General features: G+C 40.4%; 1 protein-coding gene across 6 annotated transcripts; it reads right to left on the bottom strand.

Annotated features, from left to right (window-relative positions):
- Positions 1 to 430: 430 nt before the first annotated feature.
- On the bottom strand, positions 431 to 14,742 carry LOC148013096 (mitochondrial ATP-independent inner membrane protease subunit 1a-like). Of its 6 annotated transcripts, none has more exons than XM_087667647.1 (5): positions 14,467 to 14,742; positions 14,141 to 14,362; positions 13,965 to 14,058; positions 13,751 to 13,858; positions 431 to 704 (listed from the first exon to the last, which is right to left on the bottom strand). In XM_087667647.1, the coding sequence occupies exons 1-4, from the start codon at positions 14,578 to 14,580 to the stop codon at positions 13,797 to 13,799; spliced, it is 492 nt and encodes a 163-aa protein (XP_087523773.1). In that variant the 5' UTR covers positions 14,581 to 14,742; the 3' UTR covers positions 431 to 704; positions 13,751 to 13,796. The 6 variants fall into 6 exon arrangements, with proteins under 6 accessions (XP_087523773.1, XP_087523776.1, XP_087523772.1 ...); XM_087667650.1 differs by having other exon boundaries at positions 13,948 to 14,058; positions 14,467 to 14,740; XM_087667646.1 differs by lacking the exon at positions 431 to 704 and adding an exon at positions 3,254 to 3,652 and having other exon boundaries at positions 14,467 to 14,741.
- Between the last annotated feature and the right edge of the window lie 8,441 nt (positions 14,743 to 23,183).

The following is a 23,183-nucleotide window of genomic DNA, read 5'->3' as shown; positions in this document are numbered from 1 at the left end:
ATTTAATGAAACTTAGGACAATTTGTATATTTTGGGGTTGTTTTTAAGTAAAGATCCAATCCATTTAAAATGCATCCTTAGCTCAACATTCCCTCTCAAGCCCAAAATTGAAACCAAGAATGTAAATATAGCTCAAACCCATAACCATCCCAAGTCATCCCATCTCAAAGCAACCTAAGCATCACGCCAATGGTATATACAAGCTACCCATCCAATAATCTAGCTAGACTGTAGAAAGAATGATCATCTTACCAAGAGAGACCTAAGGGTCGCACCAAATGGACTAAGCCATTAAAAATAAGGTGCTTCTTGGCTTCAACTAAGAGTTTACTAAGACATTCAAAGATGAATAAAACCACTTTGGACCCATTTTTAAAAGGTTGATGGAATGTATCCATGACCCTATGAGAAATAAATGCACCACAAAATAAACAAGCTAGTCCAACCACCTGTAGGTGTCAATGAAAAAGACAAAAGTATGAAGGATATGTCTGTAGGCCTACCACAAATGGAACAATTCAAGGAGATTCCATGGTGGTTTACTATGAATATGGTGGATCCAAAGTCAACCCCTCAATCACCAAAAAGAGAGATACACACGCATTATTATGCAGACAGATTCCCAAGAAATGAAGCCCCCTCAAGGAAGGGCAACTTAGAAATGATGAATGATCCAAGTCTTTGCTCCAATCAACCAACGAGTTCTGTTAAACATTAGTACCAATCAAAACATGTTAGAAGCAAAAAATACCACATACCACATATAACTATGAAACATGCATATTAGGAGCTTCAATATCCTCACTTGATATGCTCAATTTCCTAGGTCACAAACAAGGTCTAGACTTGGATGGATTGCCCTTGGCCTTTGAACAACATTCATCATTAAAATGGATTGCTTCTTAGCAATTTGGTAGCACCTCTTCCTCTAGGACCATTTTATCAACTCATTGGCTCTTGGCGAAGGGTTTTCTTGCTCTTCACTAACCAATGAGCCGTAGTATTGTTCTCTCCACCACCTTGATTCACCTTCTAGACGGTCAAAGTCCCCTAGTGTTGTTAATGTTTCAAATACAATTGCAAACCCTAGAGTGATCAACTAGATGTACAAATGCTCAAATGCGAGGGGTGGGGAGAGCAAAATAGAGATTTCATTGAAGGAGCTATAAGGTGCTTATGTACATACACTCTCTCATAGAAGCTTCCACATCCAATTCTAGGTATTTACTGAGTTATTTTGACTGTACATTTAACAATAGTTTGTGTTCTACAGCTATCTTGTACATAAAATTAACTATGCCTTTTACATAAAAGCAACCTGACATATGTCAACTAGTGCACAAACGTTTGCCTTGCCTTCTTCAAACCAACTTTTTCCTTCCTTTCCATACATGTTCATGTTTGAGTTCCATATCCACAATAGACACCTTTACTATTCATGTGAGAGCTACAATTATAACCTATAACATCCTTTGAGTCAACCATGTACAGCTTATCCATTTCCATGCAATACTTAATTGAATGTAAGAGGTTGATTCCCTTTAATCTTTTTTTAAGCCCAAATCTATATATCCTTAAAACTCAATAGCAACGCAAAAGCCTATTGGAATGTTTACTGGCCCAATCATATCATTATTTAAAGACGTACATTCAACCAACAAAGATCATTAGCATAAATGACTAATTGACATAAGCTTGCTCTACTAATCAATATGATGTTATTCTCTCGATACCCAGCCACACACATCAGGAGTCAAGTCCCAGCCCCAGATATTTTCCCATCCACAGTAACAGGATAACACCAATCTCTCTACTTTCAATCCACTTCATTCATTGTAAAGGTCATCCAAGGACTTGACAGTCACGACTTTAGCCCCCACATTCTTGCTTGGAAATCCTGACTTCATTGTAGAGGTCACTTCTCCAAGGACTCCACAGCAATGAGAGTTCATGCCCCCACATTTTACTTGCTTGGAGACCCTGACATCTTGCAATGAATATATATGTAGGCTGAAGGCAGAGCAGAATCCTGTCCAACATGTGCACGAGTGCAGGACCTGATATATCGCATTCCCTCAAGCAAGCACACATTTATAATATATAAATCAAGCCACCAAGCACCTTGAGGTCCCATCTGACTTCACAAACATGCAACATACACCCCCCCATTTATGATAAAAGAGTATTTCAACAACCTGAAGGCAATCTTCTAACAAAATGGATGTGGATAGTCACTAACATCAAGGCTTAAGAATAATAAGACTACAATACTAGACCCCTAAAAGCCCACCTCCCAGATTTCTATCTGTAATTGCTAAGGATTAGTTATCTGCAAATCCAAAGCACATACAATGCACTACATGCCTTCACAAATGCAAAGCATGTAAGAAGCTGCTTGCCTCCAGCTGTAAGTGTGTAGTATAAAAGAGGAAATACTTTGTGAACAAGTATCATCACTAACTGAATTTCATTTGACTAACATTTGGCCGACATTGTTGCAAAGAGTGAATCAGTAAACGTTTTGTCATCCAAAAGCACAACCAGTGAAAAAGCTCGGCACAGCCTTGCGGTTGCAGCCACAGCTATCGTTCAAGTTGAAAGCCATGTCAGCAGTACCTGCTGTTACTCGTCATTTCCACTCCAGCAGAATAGGTATGATACAGGAACAGATTCAACTAACAATCAAGACCATTAAAGAGTGCAAAACATGCCTAGAAGACAGATCAGATTCATTGCGAACTTTTAACATACACAGCAAACTATTTTCAAAGTATACCTAACCTTGAAGGGCTCAGCTGAGTAAGGATGATATCATTGCACAAGGGACGGTCACTGCAACAACTCGACTGTACGTCTCTCTGAATTCTGAGACCTTATACACATCGATAGCCAAAGGCAACCAAATCCCCATGCATCACTATCTAAAAACCAATCGTCATCGCCCCAATACTAAGGTATTATTGTTGTTGACTTTAATTTAATTTGGCTAGCTGACTGTTTGGCTTAACCCTGAACATGCAGTTTGCATAACCAAAGACCTATCATGCTTACACCAAGACCACAAAATCTCTGCAGTCCAAAATCCAAACCCAACCGCCCAAAAGTGTTTGCTGCATAAGGCTCCTGCCCTCATGGGAATTTAACAATGCATGGCTTTACAGGGCTTTACTCCAAATAATACCAGATACTCAGCACCATGCCACATAAGATTAACACGCTTTTTTAAAAAGTGTGAAATGTAGGATATCCAATATACAAAGAACAGCAATCTTTACAAGTGTTAAAGTTAGTAAATAAATAGTGTACTGTTCATTGACACAAAAGGAAATGCACTCCTCATGCAACAAGAGTATTATGTGCCAAGTGCTGCTGCTCTTTCAGGATTTCAGGTTGGTAAAATATCAAAACTCACCAGGCTCTTCAGGCAAAGAGCTAAGCATCCTTAGCGTCATCATAACACCCAAGCATGGGTCGCCACATCAATAAGCCATCTAACAAACCAACCTCTGAGCAAAGGATATGTTGGAATTCATATCAAGAGTAGCACCGTCCTTTTCAGTCTGTTCCAATTCAAATAGCTGTGATCACATGACCACTCCGCCAAGCTAAGTCTGCCACGTATTATTTCACCCAAGTGATGGTGTAGTTGGAACTGCATGCAACAATAATTTATATTCACATCCTGATCATGATCCTGCTGCTACCTTATTTGCCTCATCTACAAAACTGCAATTCAACACTACACACTGCATATGGACAGTCATGGCTAAGTTGCTTTCAAGAGACACGACCACTCAAGTATCAAGAAAAGCCAACTGCGTGAAGAACCCGCACAAAAACACGTACAGCAGATCCACCAACACCCCTAGTGCATGTAAAAAGGAATGCAAGCAAGAGACTCCCCTACTAGATTGTGATTGTGTATACAAGGAAACAACACTCCAAAGCTGCAAAGAAACTGCCTGGACCAGCACCAGTTAAGCAAAGCTGTATGGAGAGAGAACATGATAAAGGCCACTGGAACGTGCACCCCATGTGGGAAAGAAAAACCACTTATTTTAGTCAATAGGAGAGAGACCACCAGCCTGTCACAGCTGTTTGGCAGCTACCACTCATCGACAGCTCAGTGATCAACGTTTCTAACACCATTTTGCCATGGAAAAAATGGACCAACTAATGGGTGATTTGGAGCATGGTGAAAAGTGAGCACCAATCTCATTACGAAGAAAGAAGCATTTAAACTGTGCAGGACGATCTTAAACAATCATTTGCTCCTTGGTACAGGCAGCTTGACCAGCATACAAGGAAACAACACTCCAAAGCTGCAAAGAAACTGCCTGGACCAGCACCAGTTAAGCAAAGCTGTATAGAGAGAGAACATGATAAAGGCCACTGGAACGTGCACCCCATGTGGGAAAGAAAAACCACTTATTTTAGTCAAAAGGAGAGAGACCACCAGCCTGTCACAGCTGTTTAGCAGCTACCACTCATCGACAGCTCAGTGATCAACGTTTCTAACACCATTTTGCCATGGAAAAAATGGACCAGCTAATGGGTGATTTGGAGCATGGTGAAAAGTGAGCACCAATCTCATTACGAAGAAAGAAGCATTTAAACTGTGCAGGACGATCTTAAACAATCATTTGCTCCTTGGCACAGGCAGCTCGACAAGCATACAAGGAAACAACACTCCAAAGCTGCAAAGAAACTGCCTGGACCAGCACCAGTTAAGCAAAGCTGTATAGAGAGAGAACATGATAAAGGCCACTGGAACGTGCACCCCATGTGGGAAAGAAAAACCACTTATTTTAGTCAACAGGAGAGAGACCACCAGCCTGTTACAGTTGTTGGGCAGCTACCACTCATCAACAGCTCAGTGATCAACGTTTCTAACACCATTTTGCCATGGAAAACATGGACCAGCTAATGGGTGATTTGGAGCATGGTGAAAAGTGAGCACCAATCTCATTACGAAGAAAGAAGCATTTAAACTGTGCAGGACGATCTTAAACAATCATTTGCTCCTTGGCACAGGCAGCTTGACCAGCAAAGTCTTGATCCAACAGATTAAGGGGTGATATCCAGCCCTCTGCATATGACAGACCAAGGGCAAGATGGATAAATTCCAAAAACCTGTCTGGACAAGTGCATGGCTTGCTGTTTCACAAAGGCAGCTTGACCACCGATGTCTTCATACAACAGAATATAGATGACATGATGCTCACACGACCTACAAAGGGAAAAATTGCAAACTTTAAGATTGAATTAAAAAATGCATTCGCTATGTCAAATATGGGCTATCTACACTATTATTTGGGAATTTAGTTCACCCAAAATCAGTATGATATCATCATGTCACAATCACAAGATATGGATAAGTTGTTACATAGGTCTAATATGCAAGATTGTAAACCTGTAAATACTTTAATGGAGCCAAGCTTAAAGCTATCTAGACATGATGGTGAAGAGATGTCTAATGTCACAATTTACGACCAAGTTGTTGGCTATCTTATTTATTTTTGCAACACACACATAACATTCAATATGCAGTATCTCAAGTGAGCAGCAAGTATATGCGTAGCCCACAAACCATGCATTGACAAGCTATTAAGTGGATCTTCAAATATTTGCAAGGTACTCAATCACACGCATTCTTATTTCCCAAGTGGGGAGACTTACATCTTCAAGCTTACAATGATTCAGATTCAACTAGTGATCCAAACACTAGGCAGTCTATTAATGGACACTATTCCTTTATGCATCGCTCATGCATTTCATGGCTAAGTAAGAAACAGCCTACAATGGCTACCTCATCTTGTGAGACTGAGTACAAGACAACCTTCATCGCAACAATGGAATGTCTACAACTACGTAGATTGTTGGCTAATCTACAAATTTCTTTGGAGGGTCCTACACCCATTCTTTCTAACAATCAAAGTGCTATTACAGTGACACGAAATCCTAAGTTTCATGCTCGCATGAAACACATTGTGCTACATTATCATTATGTCAAAGAGAGATGCTATGCAAGAGAGATCAATTTAATACATATCCTATACAAAAAAATGTTACAAACATTTTCACCAAAGCACTTCTTTGTAAAAAATTGAAGGCTTTCCGAAAGTCCTTGAACTTACTACCCTTTGGTGATTTATCTTCTTGTACTTCTATCACATTGGCACTGCAAGGCAATGATAGAATTTGTCAATTCAATGGGCAATGCCCAATGTTTTAGTCAGTTGGTTTGTAGTGTAAACACGACTACATTAATAAGTTGTATCACCCCTTCTAGAGTTAGTTCTAGAGTTAAATGGACTCTAGTTGAGTTAGGGAGGTCTAACTTATTTAAGACCTTTTGCACTTTCATTCTATCATTCTAGCACTTACATCTTTCAAATGTGAAATTGTTGGCTTCTCTTGCTCATTGTCTTGCGTTCACTCTCTCTCCCCCTCCCATTTTCAACAATTCAATCATGACACTCAATCCAAACAAGTTTAGTGTTAGGAATCCAAAGAGAAGAATGGATTACATTGATCTTGATTGAAAGGTGAAAATTAATAGAGCATGACTAGACAAGCACTCATTCCAAAAATTGAGTTCTAAAGAGTCTATGAGAGAATGCAACAAGACATTAGATGATCCTCTATTACAATTAACCTCTCCTGCAATAAAAGAATAAGCCTAACAATAGGATTGATAGAGAGAATAAGAGTAAAAAAAAATGTAAAAGTACCTCTTGTAACAAGCGGACTTGATTGAAGGACCGTTCAACTCTCCATCAACTCTTAGTCCATTCATCGCAAGAGATACTTCTACACCATTTTTACTCTTATTCTCTCTGTCAATCCTATTGTTGGGTCTACTCTCATGCTGCAAGAGAGGTCAATTGTAATAGAAGACCCTCCAATGCCACATTGCATTCCATCATAGACTCTCTAAAACTCAAATTTTAGAATGAGTGCTTGTCCAGCTATGCTTTATCAACTCTCAAACTTGAATCAAGTTCAATACAATCCATTCTTGTCATCGGATTCCTAACACTAACCTTGTTTGGATTGAGTGCCATGATTGAGTTAGTACTAAAGATAATAAGTAAAAATAAATGTAAAGCAATAAGTCAATGCTAAGAAGTAATCCCTACCCATTCCCCTATCTTTTTAACCGGCCTTGCATGTCATCACTTTTTTCCTAGCATTAGCATGATCTTGCTGCATATATTCCCGCAGGGAAAAAGTAAATACCAAGTAAGTCAATAGGATAAGAGAGAGGTGGCTTTTCCTTACCGGTTATGACTCTAAAGGGGTGCACTATCTCGACTTAAGAGAAACTCTACACACCCTAGGTAATTTGAAGCCCATAAACAAAATTGCATATGCATGGGTCAGGCTCTGTTCTGTTCTGTTCTTCTGGTGGAAGATTGAACTTTACTGCTCTGGCAGGAGGGTTATTTTCTTTCTGGATAGGTGGTTCCTTCTACTTTGCACGAGTGATGGCAGCAACTTCCAACTCCACTAAATTGGAGGTAGGCTCTTGGGCCTTGGCCGGACTATCAGTAGCACTGTTTTTCACTGGGGCTGGGCTTGGACAGTCTTTTGTAGTGTGTCCCTCTCCTTTGCATCAACTACATAAGGGCTTGTAATCCACTGACCTTCTAGGATTTGGACAATTTTGTGAGATGTGTCCCTTTTCTCCACATCTATAACACTCCACTTCTGATCTGTCTTCCTCTGTAACTTTGAGAGGGAAACCTTCTTTAATTGATATTTGGAACTACTTCAATAGACAATTTAGTAGTAATCCATTCATAAATAAGGAATCACAAGCATAAACAAGGCCCAAGAGCATACCATTACAAGTTCATGCTAATTATAAGTGTTACAATGGACTTGCAAGGATATTACAACAATCATTTCGTGCTTGCAAGTTGTTAATCCTTCTCTAGAAGTACCCATAACCCTGCTATGGTTTCTCATTTCACACTCAACTTCTCGTCACTAACAACCGTCTCCTCATCCATCAAGTTGGAATGAAAATAATTTTTAAAAAGTAAATCTCAATAGAGATAATAATGATGCCAAAGTACATTTCGCACTTTTTTATTATATCTTAAAGAAAATTATACAAATGGTGAAATCAGCCATCCTTCCATAGATGGGTAGTAATTCCCTGATTACAACTTAGTTACAACAATAACATTTATTGCAAAACTGAGAAATGCAAATTAACTTACAATCTTCGACATAGGCACCCTGTTGGCCCCAGAGCTGGCACCCCTTTTGGTATTTTTTTTAACTTAATTGAAGAAAAAGTTGATGTACAATGGAATTCTCCCAATCCTTTTCAATATTCCAACTCCCCTTGCTATCCAAAATCACTAACAAGTCTTCAATCTGATTTGCCTCTTATTTCGGACAATCAATTGGTCTTCACCCGCTTTGATTGAGATGGAAAATGCCCCAAATTCATTGATTTGTTGGTCCCTCCACTTAAATTTGATTAAAAACAACTTCAACCCTATTGAATCAAAGTCCTGGAGCTTTCAATTTTTGACACACTTCTCAAGGCTACTGCTAAACCCTAATTTTTGATATAGATTAGGATTTACAACAAAGAAATCTGAAATTTCTCAACCTCTGGTGATCTCAATGGTGAAATCTTCAAAGCAAGGCTATAGAAAGGCTAGAAGATAAGAGAGAATGCTGAGGAGAGAGAAAATTCAAACTTTCTACACGAAGTACTGAAGAAAATCAATCATTTACTTATGTTGCCTTGTTGAACAGCTTGTAGAAATACAAACTCCCTCGAAGGAATTCTGTTCTCATCGGTCCACAAAGATTGTAGAAACAAGCTCTAAAGGTACTGAAGACCGTCTCAAAGCCTTGTTGGGAACAACATCACGAGTCTGCTTCCCACGGATGCAAGATACACAAGGCTACTAACTCACCACAATATCCAACAAACCTCGAACAAAGTGGTCCTTAGACACCTTTCGAAGGTATTCATAATTGAGGTGACCAAACCGGGCATGCCAAAGCTCAGACTGAGTTTGAGAGGTAAAAAGAAAAGAAATCAAGGCAAAAGAAAACAACAACTTGTAGACTCCATTCTCCTCATAACCTGAAGAAAGAACCGCTCTCAATCTTCAATCAAGAATCCGAAAAGAATCGACATCAAATTCGACCAAGAGACGGAGGGCACAAATCTTGTGCACCAAGAGAAGATGATACCCCAAAGCCTACACATAAAGTACCTTAGATGCATGGGCACCACCATGCCCATCTGAAAAAACATGCATGTTCCCCTGTATCTGACTAAGAATAGACGAACTATCTCCAATAAGAGTCTGACCATGAGAAGGCCGCAAGTGAGTAACACCTGCTAAAGACGGAGTTATATACCTAGAGACACCACTCATCAGAAGCCAACAAGGTCGAATCCTCAACCAACTCCGAATGAAGAAAAGCGACTGATAAGGAAGCAACCACCCCTCTGAAATCCTTTGAAGATTTCTCCTTCTGCTCCTTCTTCTCCTTATCGGGACAATCTTTCTTTTAGCAACCTTTTTTCTGCCATAAATGTGACAAGTAGACTCCTTGTCTTTGTCCTTCTTAGATTTGTCTTTCTTCTTCTTCTTTTGGTCCTTTTCCTTCTTCTGAGAGGATTGACCAACCAAAGGTTCAAATTTCAAAGCAACGGTTCCTTTCAACTGCTCCTCTTGGTCCAAGACCATAGAAAAAAACTCTTCTCACCGAAGAGTCTCAAACCGCCCTGAGACAATCAAGACGGAATATAAACCACTGAAGCGAGGCCGATAACCATGAAAAGAAGAGTTATTCCCATATTTTCAAAAGTGTTCACATTCCCTACATTTTGAACCTGCATTTGAAGCTCCCTTAGCTTGTTGATATGCTCTCACATGGATGATGACTTATTGACACTCATAGTCCTCATTTGCACTTCCAAAGAAACTAGCTTCATGACGGTCATCCGATTATACATCTGATCCAACTCCAACCATATCTCCCTAGCCACCATCAAATGCTCTATGTGAGAGAGAACAATTGTAGTACATGAGAGAAAAAAAAGCGAGCGAATGCGAGCATTGAGTTTATCTCAATGCGTCTGAGCCTTTGCCAACTTGCCTTCTCACTGGAAGAGAGTCTGGACTGGTCTCACGAAGGACGATTGATAGCCTCCATAATAAGCTCCGCCAAATCATAGCACTTCAATATGGCAAGCACCATGACCTGCCAGATGCGGTAGTTCTCACCATTGAGCTTTTGAACTGAAGGAAAAGCCGATAGAACAAGCACCTTCCGGACCATGATTGCCTAAAACTTTGTCTCGGCCTTATAAGACATCTTTACCTACAATGACTATACAAAACACAAAAAGCAACCCCCTCTAACTCTAAAAATACAACTGCTAAGACTGTGGTTCACTCGTCTCATTTTTTCTTCACCTGTAAAAGGTAAAATCTACACTTGTCTAACAATAAAAATAACAGCTTTAGCAAATCTTCTCTTTTCTCGCACACCTGCGCTCGCCTCAACCTTGTTCTAATACGCAACCCTCCTGTTCGCACTTAAACGCTAAAAACACACCCTTGTGTCGCATTCAAAACTCCTCTTCGGATAGATCCATCCTAGGTCAGTCCTTCAATACTCTAATACCATGTAAAAGTGAAGCAATGCGGAAGCGAATGACCATGACAAAGAGTGAACAGAGAGAAAAGAGAGAGAGAGAACCAGAATGAAAAGCAAAAAATCTGCAGTGAAGAATGTTGTATAAGGATACAAAATTATACAAGGATATAGAGAAAATATTTGCGTCTGTCTCCACCTCGAGAATCTCGATCTCCATCAACCCCAAGAGCAATCTCCCCACTCTGCATGCTAAAAACTGTCAGACACAATATGCCAAGACTGTTGGAAACTCAACCTATTTATAGGTCAAAAAAATCTCCATAATTGATTACATCAACTGCATTAAATGCAACCGACCGATACAATCTGACTGCTACCACGTAGCGGCTTATCATGTGGCACTGCCTACCAGTCCACGGAATAACTCTTAACAATTGCCTTGTCTCAACAACCTGCAGATGCTATCATATGCTATTGATTAGTCTTCTCCTATCCGTAGCTGCCTCAAAAGGTTCTCCAATGGCTGTAAATCAGAGCAACATTATCGCCTCCCTCTTTTGCAGACCGAATGCACTAAAATGTCTCTCTTCAACCTCTAAAGATGTTCTTCAATCTTGCATTGGCATTTTTGACAAGTAGCAACCTTCCCAAATGGTTTTTCCAGTATTATCTATAATTAAATATTAATTTTCAGTCTTTAAATACTTAAAATTAATCTAATAATTATTTCGGTGCCTTGAAAAATAATCTGGCCGGTCAATAATTAAATTGACTAGGCAACTTCCATTCCCGAGTGTCTCTGTGCCATCTTTAACCATCAAATTGGTGTTAGATATCATTAAAATCACTTCCCTAGTATCACCAAAACTGACACTTATGACCAAATGAATGACCTAGGTTAACAACTAGCACCAGATACCACCAAGAAACTTGTGCAACATGACTTATAGCAACTTTTGCCTTTGACATCTCATGATTTTCTCGCGTCCTTGGCTCGTAAATTTACTCTAACCCCATTTACATCTCCGATAAGCAACATTTACTTAACCATATGATTAAAAATTAATCCATATGTTAAGTGGGGTTTCAAAAATATATGTCCCCATAACAAACGCAACCACTTGTGAAGCGACTTCTAAGGTGTTAAAAATACTAAAATTTATGTGTGAGACTCGACCAACATGAGGCTTGATTAACCATCCTAATCATCACTCTCTAAAGCTAATTTCAAGTCATCCTTTGAGAGACTTAGATTCAAAACTAGCTTTGCAACCTTCAATTTACCCTTCTTAAAGCTTATTTGGTGCAACTATAATCTCTAAGTTACCCTTGGAGCATGATAGCATAGCGAATGCCTTATAAGCCTAAACATCATCTGACTCGTTGATATCCAACATATGACCTCCACGTTATTGACACATAAGTTCCAAGGAACATCTCTATGATCTATCTAACAGTGTCATTAATTAAGTATTCACTGCCTTACAAAAGGAAGACACAAAGAAGAGGCAATGCTACTTTCATGCTAAGAAGCATCCTAGAAAGTGCAAAAAGCTAGTAGCTCTTCAAAAGCACAAGAAGACAAAAGACAAGGCTTCCACCAACTCTTCGTCATCTTAAGATTCTAATTCAAATTCTAGTCAACTAATCAATGCCATGGTGAACATAGAATCACCTTGAAGCGTTAGTGTGGCCTTATCCCTCAAGACTTTCCAATGTCAGAGAAAGTGTGAGGAAGTGGTGGCATCACCTCATTCATATTTAGGACCTAGGTGCAATGGAGCCTAAACATGGCTTTTATATCCCCCAAAGCTATCCGTCACAGTAAACTCTAGAGTTGATTGGCCTTTTAGCTTTATGACAAGAGGCTAGATAAAGAAACTGTATTTGCTCTTAGTCCATCTCTGCATGAGCAGACACCATCGATGATGTCATCAAAGGCAAGAAATCCATGGTCATGATGTGCTTTTTGCAAAGTTGATTCATGACGATCATCGAAATTTAACTATTTCTCCTCTCTGCTTTTTCAAGTCTTGGTATAATCTACACTGACACTTATGTCTTTTTGAGACGCCTTGGTGGTGACTGAACCACCACTACTCAAGTAACCATGGTCTTCTCTACTTGTGATTAATGTAAATACTATGGCAATACGAGTTTCAAGCAAGTCAATACTATGCTACGATAGATGGTAATGGTTGTTAGGGGCTTGTTGTTCTCCCATTGTATATTAATTGTACTTGTCACCCATCATCTACAAGAGGATATTATCCTTAGTACGTTTTTGGGGTCTTATATTGCTTTTATTAGAACATATGAACAAGCCCTTGAGTGGGCATTTGGACTTTCTTTATATCCAACTCACTTGCCTCAAGCCTCGCCCCGTGGCCTATTTATAGAAGCCTCATCTCCACTCTTCATTCATTATACATCTACATCAAATGTGGAGAGAGAGAGAGAGAGACTAGAGACACTCAAGAGTTACCACAACCTCTATGGCTTGCATGCATCTTCTTAAGCTCTAGTATAAGAATTCCATGGCCCATTTCATCATTTGTTGAGTTCTTTTGTTCTTGCTTTCTTGTTTATCTCTTTCAATATCAAGCATATGTTTCTTTGCTCATGCTTTGTTTCTCACTCTCATATATTCTTATTGTATTGTATCACAAATACTTGGAGAGAGGAAGACACTTTCATGAGTCTCTTCTCTCACTTAATTCATACCAAGTATCCATATTCAACTTCTATATTAAGGTCATTAGGATTGAGCTTTCAAAATCAAAGGCTGTGTTTTATGACACATAATCAAATCATCTTATCAATGAATGTGGTCAAGCTACCAAATTACAAAATGTCTTGGAGTGAAAATGAGCTAGAGTTTCATACTGTTCAACATGTTAACCAGCTATTACTTACTAAGATATGATTCACATGTGTAGTTAAAATCACCAAAGCTTTAAGAGAATTGAGTAACCATTTTGCTACTATGATGAAGAATTCTAGGCAAAAGCTTTTTGCAGATATACATTTTGAAAGAATGACCATTCATGTAAGTCATGTTTAAATGACAACATTCAGTTCTAAGGTATATACATGTATGTACCTTGTTAGGAGCACAGCTTTTACTTCACTTTCCTCTACAGATCACACTATGACCAAGCAAAAACCTGGAGCAAATCTAAAAGCTGCTCCAACCACCAGGTGGCCAAATCTGTCAAGATTTGTAGAAAGGTACATTACAATCTCAATCACCATCACATTTACATACAAAGATATCTAATGTAGCAAGATAACCCTCACCCTCAGGCAAACCTTGCCTTGCAGTAATGCATAGGGAACTGGACCATAATGTCTGGAATCGGTGGAGTTCAGTGCATTGTCACCTTGTAACCACACATGCCCTTTGGGAATCTGCAGTGAATGCACGTGTACAGATTGTGATTCATGGTGAATATGATACACACAGTGAGACAAGCTAGAAACGCGCACATACAATGATGTGCTGAACAAGGCCTCCACTGTTCGGCAGCAAGGAGGCAACACTGTCTCCTTCGACAGCCAATATGCGCTTGCACACGAGAGTCCTGGGGTTTTCAGGCGACAAGGCCATCACCACATCGCCTGGCTTCACTCCATGAAATTTCGTTGACAAGCGCTCGACGACAAGGACGTCCTCGTTGACACTAAATGTAGGAAGCATGCTGGGGCCGAGAACCTGTCCCGTGAGGAAGAAAAAATCACAGCATTTCACAGAACCTTTTAAGAATCAAGATTTGTGGGCACAGAGAGAGAGAGAGAGAGAGAGAGAGAACGTCGTACCTGATGGATCTGCCCGACGTGTGTGGTGAAGACATGAACGCCGCAGCAGAACTGACTGAAGAGCACGCATCGATCCCAGCATTGTCTGACAGCAGTACGCCAATGAGCCGCCATATCCTAAACCCTAGTTTCTCATATCACAAACCTAGAGCAAAGAGCTCTGAGAGTGGAAAGGATTTTGTGAGAGCACGGGCGCTGATTGAGCCAAAGTCGTTTAGGTCAATTACATGGTAATATTCGGTTAACTTTGCCAGGGACGTGAAGGGCTTGCTTGTTTGTGCCAATCCCAAAGGGTTTAAGTAAAAGGAAAAGATGCGAAGGTGTAAATCAAAGATAACCATCAAGAAGTTGGCCAAGCTTTAGTTGGTGGAATGCAACTATATGTAGTATTGATTGGGGGGAGAGGGACTATTTGAAGAAATATATTACTAATGGGCAGCCATGCCTAATAGAACTCTTCAAAGGTAAGGATATATACAATTAATGGTTACTTGGGCTAAAACATTCACAAACAAGGTCTTGATCATACCTATAAAGGCTTTACCAATTTGGGATTTGCAAACATCAGTGGTGTGTGTATCCATTGAAATGATGGTAGTGATAGCATTCACATGTGAGTGTACACATTCTAATTTGCATTTGTACTTGATTTTTTATATTTATGGTTAAAATTTAAACAATTGATTGTTCCATGGATTGTTATATTGCTTGTTTGCTGATTTTGTGCTATTATGAACATTCGATGTGGCTAGTAGCATTATACATCAGTAATCACTTACTTGTTAGCTTCGTGTGAATTATAGTGTATGGGAATACAAGGGCACTGATTCCCAAGATTTCAAAGACAACAATGTGCTTTTTCATCTAACTAATATAGTGTAAAGTCACATCCTAACTCAAAAAATAGGTCATTAGGAATAAAGTGGCCATTTGCAGGTGGGTATGTGCTTGGGAGTGTAACTTATATCACATCATAAAGTCGCATGGTGCACTTTTGTGGTAGTGTAAAAAAGAAGTCTATGCATGTCTATCCACACCCAACCACCAAACAAGCAACTAGAGTCATTTGAGAGCACTATGAAAGTAAGAGGGGTTTCACTTCAAGAGTTTTATGTGTTGAGGTTGATATGTTTGACTCACACAATGACCTTGTTAATCAAGTAAATGCCTCTCAAATACTACTTGCTTCTAACTTTTCAAAGTTGCAAGCATGGCATAATGGGTGAAATTGCTCCTCTAAGAATAAAGTGAGTGCCCATCAAACCTTCACCCATAAGAGTTTTCACATGTCTCTCTTTGAAGAAACATAAATGGAGAGGATCCTTCTAGGAAACTTGTACGTGAGTGGATATACCATTGTATTAGACAATCGGTCCAATGTTCAATTATAAGTCCATTAATAAACATCGTGTTGGTTTTATCAAAGGGAGGAGACTTTCTTAAAAGCCATAGGTAGCACAAGGAAAATCAATCTATGCAATTAAATTGTGGAGATCTTATTTAAAGCCATTGAAGAGATAGAGCCTCACCATGTGATGCAAGTGGTTACGGACAATGCAAATAATTACAAAAATATTGCCATAATTGTGCAAGAGTACTATCCACATGTTACTTGTAGTGATTGCAATAGACACTCGCTCGAGTTAGTGTAGAAAGATTTGTATAAAAAGAAGGATACAACATTGTTCACTGTTGTCATTGATAATCACACAAAAGTTGTCAAGTTTGTTCTCAAGAGAGGTTAAGTACTTGACATTTTCCAAGCTCACAAGTCATGCATACTAAAGCTTCCTACTAGGACACAACACATTTACATTTTGGAATCCTTGCTTCAAACTAATGTCATTGTGATAGATACATTATCATACATGGATATGTACAACTAGGACATTGAGCACAGTGTACCATTGCGGAATAAGGCTACATAGTTGCATTCCAATTGTCTCAACAAAGACAAGTGATGGCAATTGGCAGCCCACAGTAGTGCTACATTAGCATTTTATGTTTGGGCCACTTTGGCATTGACATTGGTTGCTCGATTGGTCCTAAATGCTCCCCGAATGCTAGAGGAATGTATGCCTATGATATGAGATGCTTTTGGGACTGAATTTTCTCAGTCATTGACTATTTTACACAGGCAGGCAGCCCCCTGTCATTACACTTTATGCTCATGCTACATAGTTATTTGATGCTTGATTATGCACGATTGGTGACTATACATATGGGAAAGTATGCCTATGGTTTGTTTATGGTTTTGAGCTTGGATTAGCCACTGTTTGCTTAGTTTTGGATGTTTATTTGCTACTAGAATATTTAGGGTTGAAGCTCTTTTGCTTATGTTTGGATATGCCTATTGCATTCGTGCTATGTCTTGGATGTATACATTAATGTAGTGACTCTTGGGGATCGACATAGAGCTTGGATTTGCTCTTGAATCATTGGTTGAGCTTGAGCTCTCTTTGTATAGCATTTGAATCTTCATCTGTGATGTAGTTATGGCATGTACTTTGTTTATATCCGACTTGTCTTGACATGCTAGGCCTATGCCACTACTACATGCCGGTTACATTGTTTGGAGTTGGATGCTATTGAGCCTTACTTTGGCTTGCCCAGAGCTTACTTTGGCTATTTCTCAACTTGCTAGAGTTACAATTTGGATGTACTTGATGTCTATGGATGCTATGTACGGATGCTACATGGCCTATATGCTTCTGAAGTCTTATTGATGCTTGATCTTGGATCTTCTAGCACTGGTGCTATCATATGCCCTTGTCGAGCTTCTTTGCTTGATATTTACGGCTTTTGTGCCAGTGGGAGCATCTTGATATGCTTGACATACATTGAGCAGGAAGTTTATGCTACTTAAGCATTTGGATACTTGAGACTGGGATCTTCACTTGGATGTTGCATGATTGATATGCCATGGTCCTCACAGATGTACTTGGGCTAATTTGGGCTTTGTACTCCCTGAGCATACATCTCTTTGTGTCAGGTCTTGCCAGTGTTGTGTACACATTGCCCTATTATACAGGGGGTGTGCCGGCTTACTAATGAATTATTTTGACATGCTTGGGTGTTTGCTCAATGTCTGTATGACTGTCACTTGTTGATTTATGCCCGCTCGATGCCGGTTATGCTTTAACAGTTAGTGGCTGACTTGGTGCATTCATTTTACCTATAGTTTGCTCTCATTATACTTGGCTGTAATTTATTATAACAAGCAGTTATGCATGGACTGACGTGGAATTTTCATGTTGAATCATCCAAACTTTATATACTTTTAATGGTACTTAATGGACAACATCATTAGCTATCGGTTCATGGTCATTTTGCCTTGGTTTTGGTGGTATTTTGGCTATTTACAGCAGCAGAAAACAGCAAGTAGTTTTGAACTGCAATATGGCATCTTCTTTCACTGACAGTGGTATCTTCAACATCACCAAGCTTGATGGTACGAATTATGCCTATTGAAAGAGCCAAGTTTGGCAAGTATTGGTGTGGAAGTCTTAGATCAAGCCACTAAGAATACATAGCGAGCAACTTGAAACTATGACTGATGACGAATGGGATGAGCTTGATGAGTTATGCAAGTCCACCCTCATCTTGTCTCTCATTGAACAGGTGCATTACAATGTGGTTGAAGAAGCACAGAGTGCTTGGCAACTTTGGGATAAAATTAAGAACCTCTATGACAAGAACCTCTATGACAAGAAAAGTCCAGCAAGTCAGATGTATTGGCTGAACCAACTTATGGACTTGCGCATAAAGGAGAATATGGCGATATCTGCTCATTTGAGCCAATTCCATGCTATTATCAAGAACTTGACTTTGCAGGGCATTACCTTTAATGATGAGGTTACTCCTTTGTTTTTTCTTGGGACTCTAAGTGAGTCATGGGATGTATTCTGCACTGTCTTATGTGCTCCTGCTACTCTTTTGAACTTGCTTAATACAGAGACTACTCTTTTACAATAAGAGATTAATCATAAGAACTTGGATGCCTCTCGTGTGTCGCATGCTTTGACTATTAGAGGTAGAGATGGTAATGGAAATAACGATCATGGGAATGGCCGTGGCAGAGACTCACAGAAGTCTAGGTCTAAGTTGCATGGTAAGTCGCGCACTAAGTCTCGTGGGAGAAATGCTAATCTAACATGTCATCATTGCAGCAAGAAGGGTCACATCTGCCCACAATGTCATGAGTTGTGAAATGAGAAGTGCAAATAGAAAGGGAAATACAAAGTACAAGAAAAGTCATCTGTTCGCAACATGGTACCTACAAAATCTAGTGTGAAAGTAGAGGAAATCAATGTCTTGCAGACTAATGACTCTGATGGGGAGTACATACTTGCAGCTAGTTCTTGTGATTCTACACCATTGACTAAGGTTCACTCGATGTATGCACAGTGCTGGCTTTTGGATTATGGTACTTCATTTCATGTTACACCATACCGTGAATGGTTTCACTCCTACCACATTGTCTCTGGTTCAGTTCGCTTGGGTGATTGACAGGTCACTTGCTATTGTTGGCATTAGGGATGTACGACTACAGTTCTCTACTGGCAATACTTTTTTGTTACAGGATGTACGTCATATACCTGCACTTACATGCAGTCTTATGTGTGCAAGGCAGATTAATGATACTGGATTTCATGTTTCATTTGGAGATTCTGCTTGGAAGATTACATGTGGCAAACTTGTGCTTGCTAGAGGTGCCACGGCTGGCAGCCTCTATCCTCTTGTAGTTGATGGGTCCTCTATTGACCATGTTTTATCAGTCAATTCCATCCCACATGTATCTCATTGGCATGCCCATTTGGACCATATGTCCTTGAAAGGAATGAAAATGCTTTCTGGTTTGCAGTACTTACTGCCCCTTGACTATGCATGTTTTGATTCATGTGAGCATTGTTTTTATGGTAGACAGACTAAGAATACACATTAGAAGTTTGACAGACAAACTAAGAATACACATAAGAAGTTTGGTAGGACATGCATGAGTGAGCCCCTAGCATTGGTACATTCGGATGTTTCCGGGCCCATGCCATGCTAGTCTATGGGTGGTGCAAAGTATTTTGTGATGTTCATTTACGATTTTTTACGTAAAGTCTCGGCTTACCCCATTAAGCTTAAGTCAAATGTCTTGGCTGTGTTTCAGAGATGGCTTGCATTGGTTGAGAACCAGACTAGGCATAGGCTAAACTGCCTTAAGATTGACAATGGGGGAGAATATGTGTTACGTGCCTTTGAGTAGCTATGTGACGAGAGGGGTATTAACCATTAGTTGACTGCCCCCTATACCCCACCCCATAATGGTTTGGTTGAGTAGATGAATAGAACCATGTAGGAGCATGTACGCAATATACTTAGCCATGCAGGCCTACCATAGAGCTTTTGGGTTGAGGCAATCAGTACAGCTGTGCATGTCATCAATACATCACATTCCAATAGTTTGGGTTTTCAGGTTGTAGAGGAGGTATGGACTGGAAAACCTCTGTCTTATGCACATCTACGTGTCTTTGGATGTGAGGCATTCTGCCATGTGCCCAAGGACAAGCGGACTAAGTTGGATCCTAAGAGTGTCAAATGTATTTTCCTTGGCTATGGAGATGCACACAAGATGGGTTACCACCTCTGGGATCCACAAGCACGGAAAGTCATCCGCAGCCATGATGTAGTCTTCCATGAAGACAAGATGCATAGGCAACCTAAGAAGGTGGTAGAGATAAGCATGGTTATATTCCAAGAGAAACCATGTGCTTCTGCACAAGCAGTTGAATAGCCTACAACAGTAATTGGTACACATGGCCAAGGTGTTGGACAGGATGCTAGACATACAGTAAAGCCTATTGTTAACCTCAATTCGAGATGGCAGAAATATGAAGCAAAGAGCGAAAAAAGGAAAGAAAAAGAGCAAAGGCGCAAAGGCGGCCCCTAAAGCTAAGGTGAGGCAAAAAGCACAATTTTAAATGGAAGACACCTAAAAAAACTCTAAAAACTCTTATAAAAGAGCGTCAGGCTCCCTCCTGTGCCATTTGTAAAAGAATAGACAGGTGTGGGCTTAAGGCATGATGCAAGAAGAGGGAAATAGGAAAAAGGACCTTGCCACAACACTCGATCATGTAAAAAGGGATGGGTGCCCATGGGATTTTGGGGCTTGTATATAAAGTTCACAAAGTGAATGGAAGCTTATTCTTTGGTGTGTGGCTAACAAGAGTCCTCTCTTCTTCTCTTCTGATGATTTGATTATGACAGATGATAGTGATGAAGATATCATTCATGTGAAAATGCTATTGAGACAGAAGTTTGAGATGAAGGATTTGGGAGAGCTGCGTTATTTCTTGGGCATTGAGGTGATTAGATCACCAAGTGGAACATGGCTCTTGCAGAGGCAGTATGGATTGGACATGCTGTCCAAATATGGGATGACAGGTTGTAAGCCTATTTCAGTTCCTTTGGAGCAGAATGTGAAGGTGAGCGTAGATGCATGTGAGCTTCGGGAAGACCCTACTATGTACAGACGCACAGTAGGAAGTTTGATTTATATGACTATTACCAGACCAGATTTGAGCTATGTTGTTGGATTGGTAAGTTAGTTTATGCAGGCTCCAAGGAAATTGCATTTGGATGCGGCTAGACGCATACTCAGGTATGTGAAGTCCACATTGCAGTATGGACTATTTTATGAGACTGGGGTTCAGATATAGTTGCATGGATACATTGATGCTGATTGGGTTGGTAGTATTTATGATAGACGATCTACCAGTGGATATGTGTTCTCTTTTGGGAGTGATGTAGTCACTTGGAGCAGCAAGAAACAACCTACAGTTGCGTTGTCGAGCACAAAGGCTGAGTACAGGGGTGCAGCAATGGCTGCATGTGAGGTAGCTTGGTTGCATAAGCTACTTTATGATATGCATCAGCCTACAGATGGGCCAGTTGTCATTTATTATGACAACATGAGTAGTATACACTTGGCAAATAACCCAGTCTATCATGCTAGAACAAAGCACATTGAGGTGCATTATCACTATGTGCGAGAGAGGGTTTTACTAGGTCTTATTGATCTAGTTTATGTCAGCACAGAGGATCAGGTAGCTGACATATTTACAAAGGTGTTGGGCATAGAGAAGCTGCGCAAGTTTAGAAACCTGCTTGGTGTGTAGGAATTGGGATTGAGCTCGAGGGGGAGTGTTGAGATATCGAGCTCCACTCGTGATATGCCAGGGTGACCGTTGTGCATTTATGTCACTGACTTGTTAGCTGCTGTAGATGCGGTTGGTACACCGCCCATGAATAATAGCTAGATGACAACTATCCTTATCTACTCTAGTTCGTGGCTCAGTTAGTATGCCACCTTAGTTAGTTGAGTTTGGTTTGAGACCCATATATAGGGTTCTTCTATTTCTCTGTACTAGAGTTCTTTTTGGCTTACACAACTAAGAAGAGGAAAACTGTTTTTAGCCTGCACCTTTGTGTGTATTCCCTCATTGTGCAAGTGAGAAAGCTACAAGTGAGACTCCTTCCTTCTCTCCCACAATCTTGACAGAGGCGTCGAGGGGAGACAGGAGAGCGGGGCGGCATGGCAGACGTGGGCGGCGCGGGGAGGGAGGCGCCGAGACGCCGAGGGGGGGAAGGAGTGGAAGGAGGGCGGAGGGAGGAGGGGAAGGAGGGAGGCAGAGGGGGGAAGGGAGGTGAGGAAGAAGAGAGGGAGGGGCAGGAGGAGCAGAAGGTGGGGGAGAAATGGGGGAAGGGTGGAGGGAGGAGGTGAGAGGGTGAGGGAGATGGTGGGGGAGGGTTGGGGAGAGAGAAAGAAGAAGAAGAAGAAGAATAAGAAGAAAGAGAGAGGGGGTGGTTGGGATACGGGGGGAGGTGACCATTGGGGGGTTTATTTAAAAAAAAATAAAAAATAAATTTAATGAATTAATAAGGAAATGAATTAAGGGAGAAAGAAAAGAGAGGGAAAGGGGGCACCCCCGTCCCGCGCGCGTGCGCGGGGCGGGGGTAAAAAAATTTGCGTTAGTGGGACCCGACGGGGCGGGGACGTCGACACGCAAGTCACGGACGTGACGGGGGCGTCTCGAGATACGGAAAAACGAAAACACACGCGTTCACGCACAAGGCGAGGCATGCGAGAACACGAAAAAACAAAGAAAATTTAATAACTCATAAACCATTCGTCGAAATGAAAATCCATAAAAAGGTCTGTTGGTCTTGGCGGTTGATCACCTCCACATTTTGGTTACGTTGCCAGGACAACTGATTCAAGCTTGAGCACTTGTGTGCCTCATATCAAGCATCGAAGTAAGGGATTCATCTCCGAAATGGAGCTTGAGATAGGTAGAAAGTTTGGGTTTTTGATATTTGATACACGTAAGTATTTTGGTTATTTTGATTATTTGATGATTGGAAAAGAAGGGGAAATCATTTAAATTATTTGCTTTTGATTCTTGTTGCATTTAGCGTACGTTAGGATTAAGAAATTGGATTGGAAAAGCGTAAGGCTTACTACTATAAAACATGGCACAAATCGTGGTAAATGGAAAAAAAATAATGTTTGAAATTATTAATGTCAGCAAGCGAGTGATTGGAGATAGCAAGGCCTTGCCGGGAAGGGGTTTAAGGGCCAGGAGACCATAGAAGAGCTCATTTTTCACCCTAGCATTGAGAGAGAGAGAGAGAGAGAGAGAGAGAGAGAGAGAGAGAGAGAGAGAGAG

Source organism: Lygodium microphyllum, chromosome 26 (assembly GCF_053477565.2).
Source record: "Lygodium microphyllum isolate KBCC chromosome 26, Lygodium_microphyllum_v1.1.10, whole genome shotgun sequence".
NCBI classification, from domain to species: domain Eukaryota; kingdom Viridiplantae; phylum Streptophyta; class Polypodiopsida; order Schizaeales; family Lygodiaceae; genus Lygodium; species Lygodium microphyllum.
This window is presented reverse-complemented; position numbering and strand designations above follow the sequence as displayed.

Excerpts from the sequence above, each read along its gene's own strand:
- LOC148013096 (XM_087667647.1), bottom strand. The coding sequence starts at position 14,580 with ATGGCGGCTCATTGGCGTACTGCTGTCAGACAATGCTGGGATCGATGC. Across the intron at positions 14,363-14,466 it reads ACGTCGGGCAGATCCATCAG|GTTCTCGGCCCCAGCATGCT; the intron begins GTACGACGTTCT and ends CTCACGGGACAG. Across the intron at positions 14,059-14,140 it reads GCCTTGTTCAGCACATCATT|ATTCCCAAAGGGCATGTGTG; the intron begins GTATGTGCGCGT and ends CATTCACTGCAG.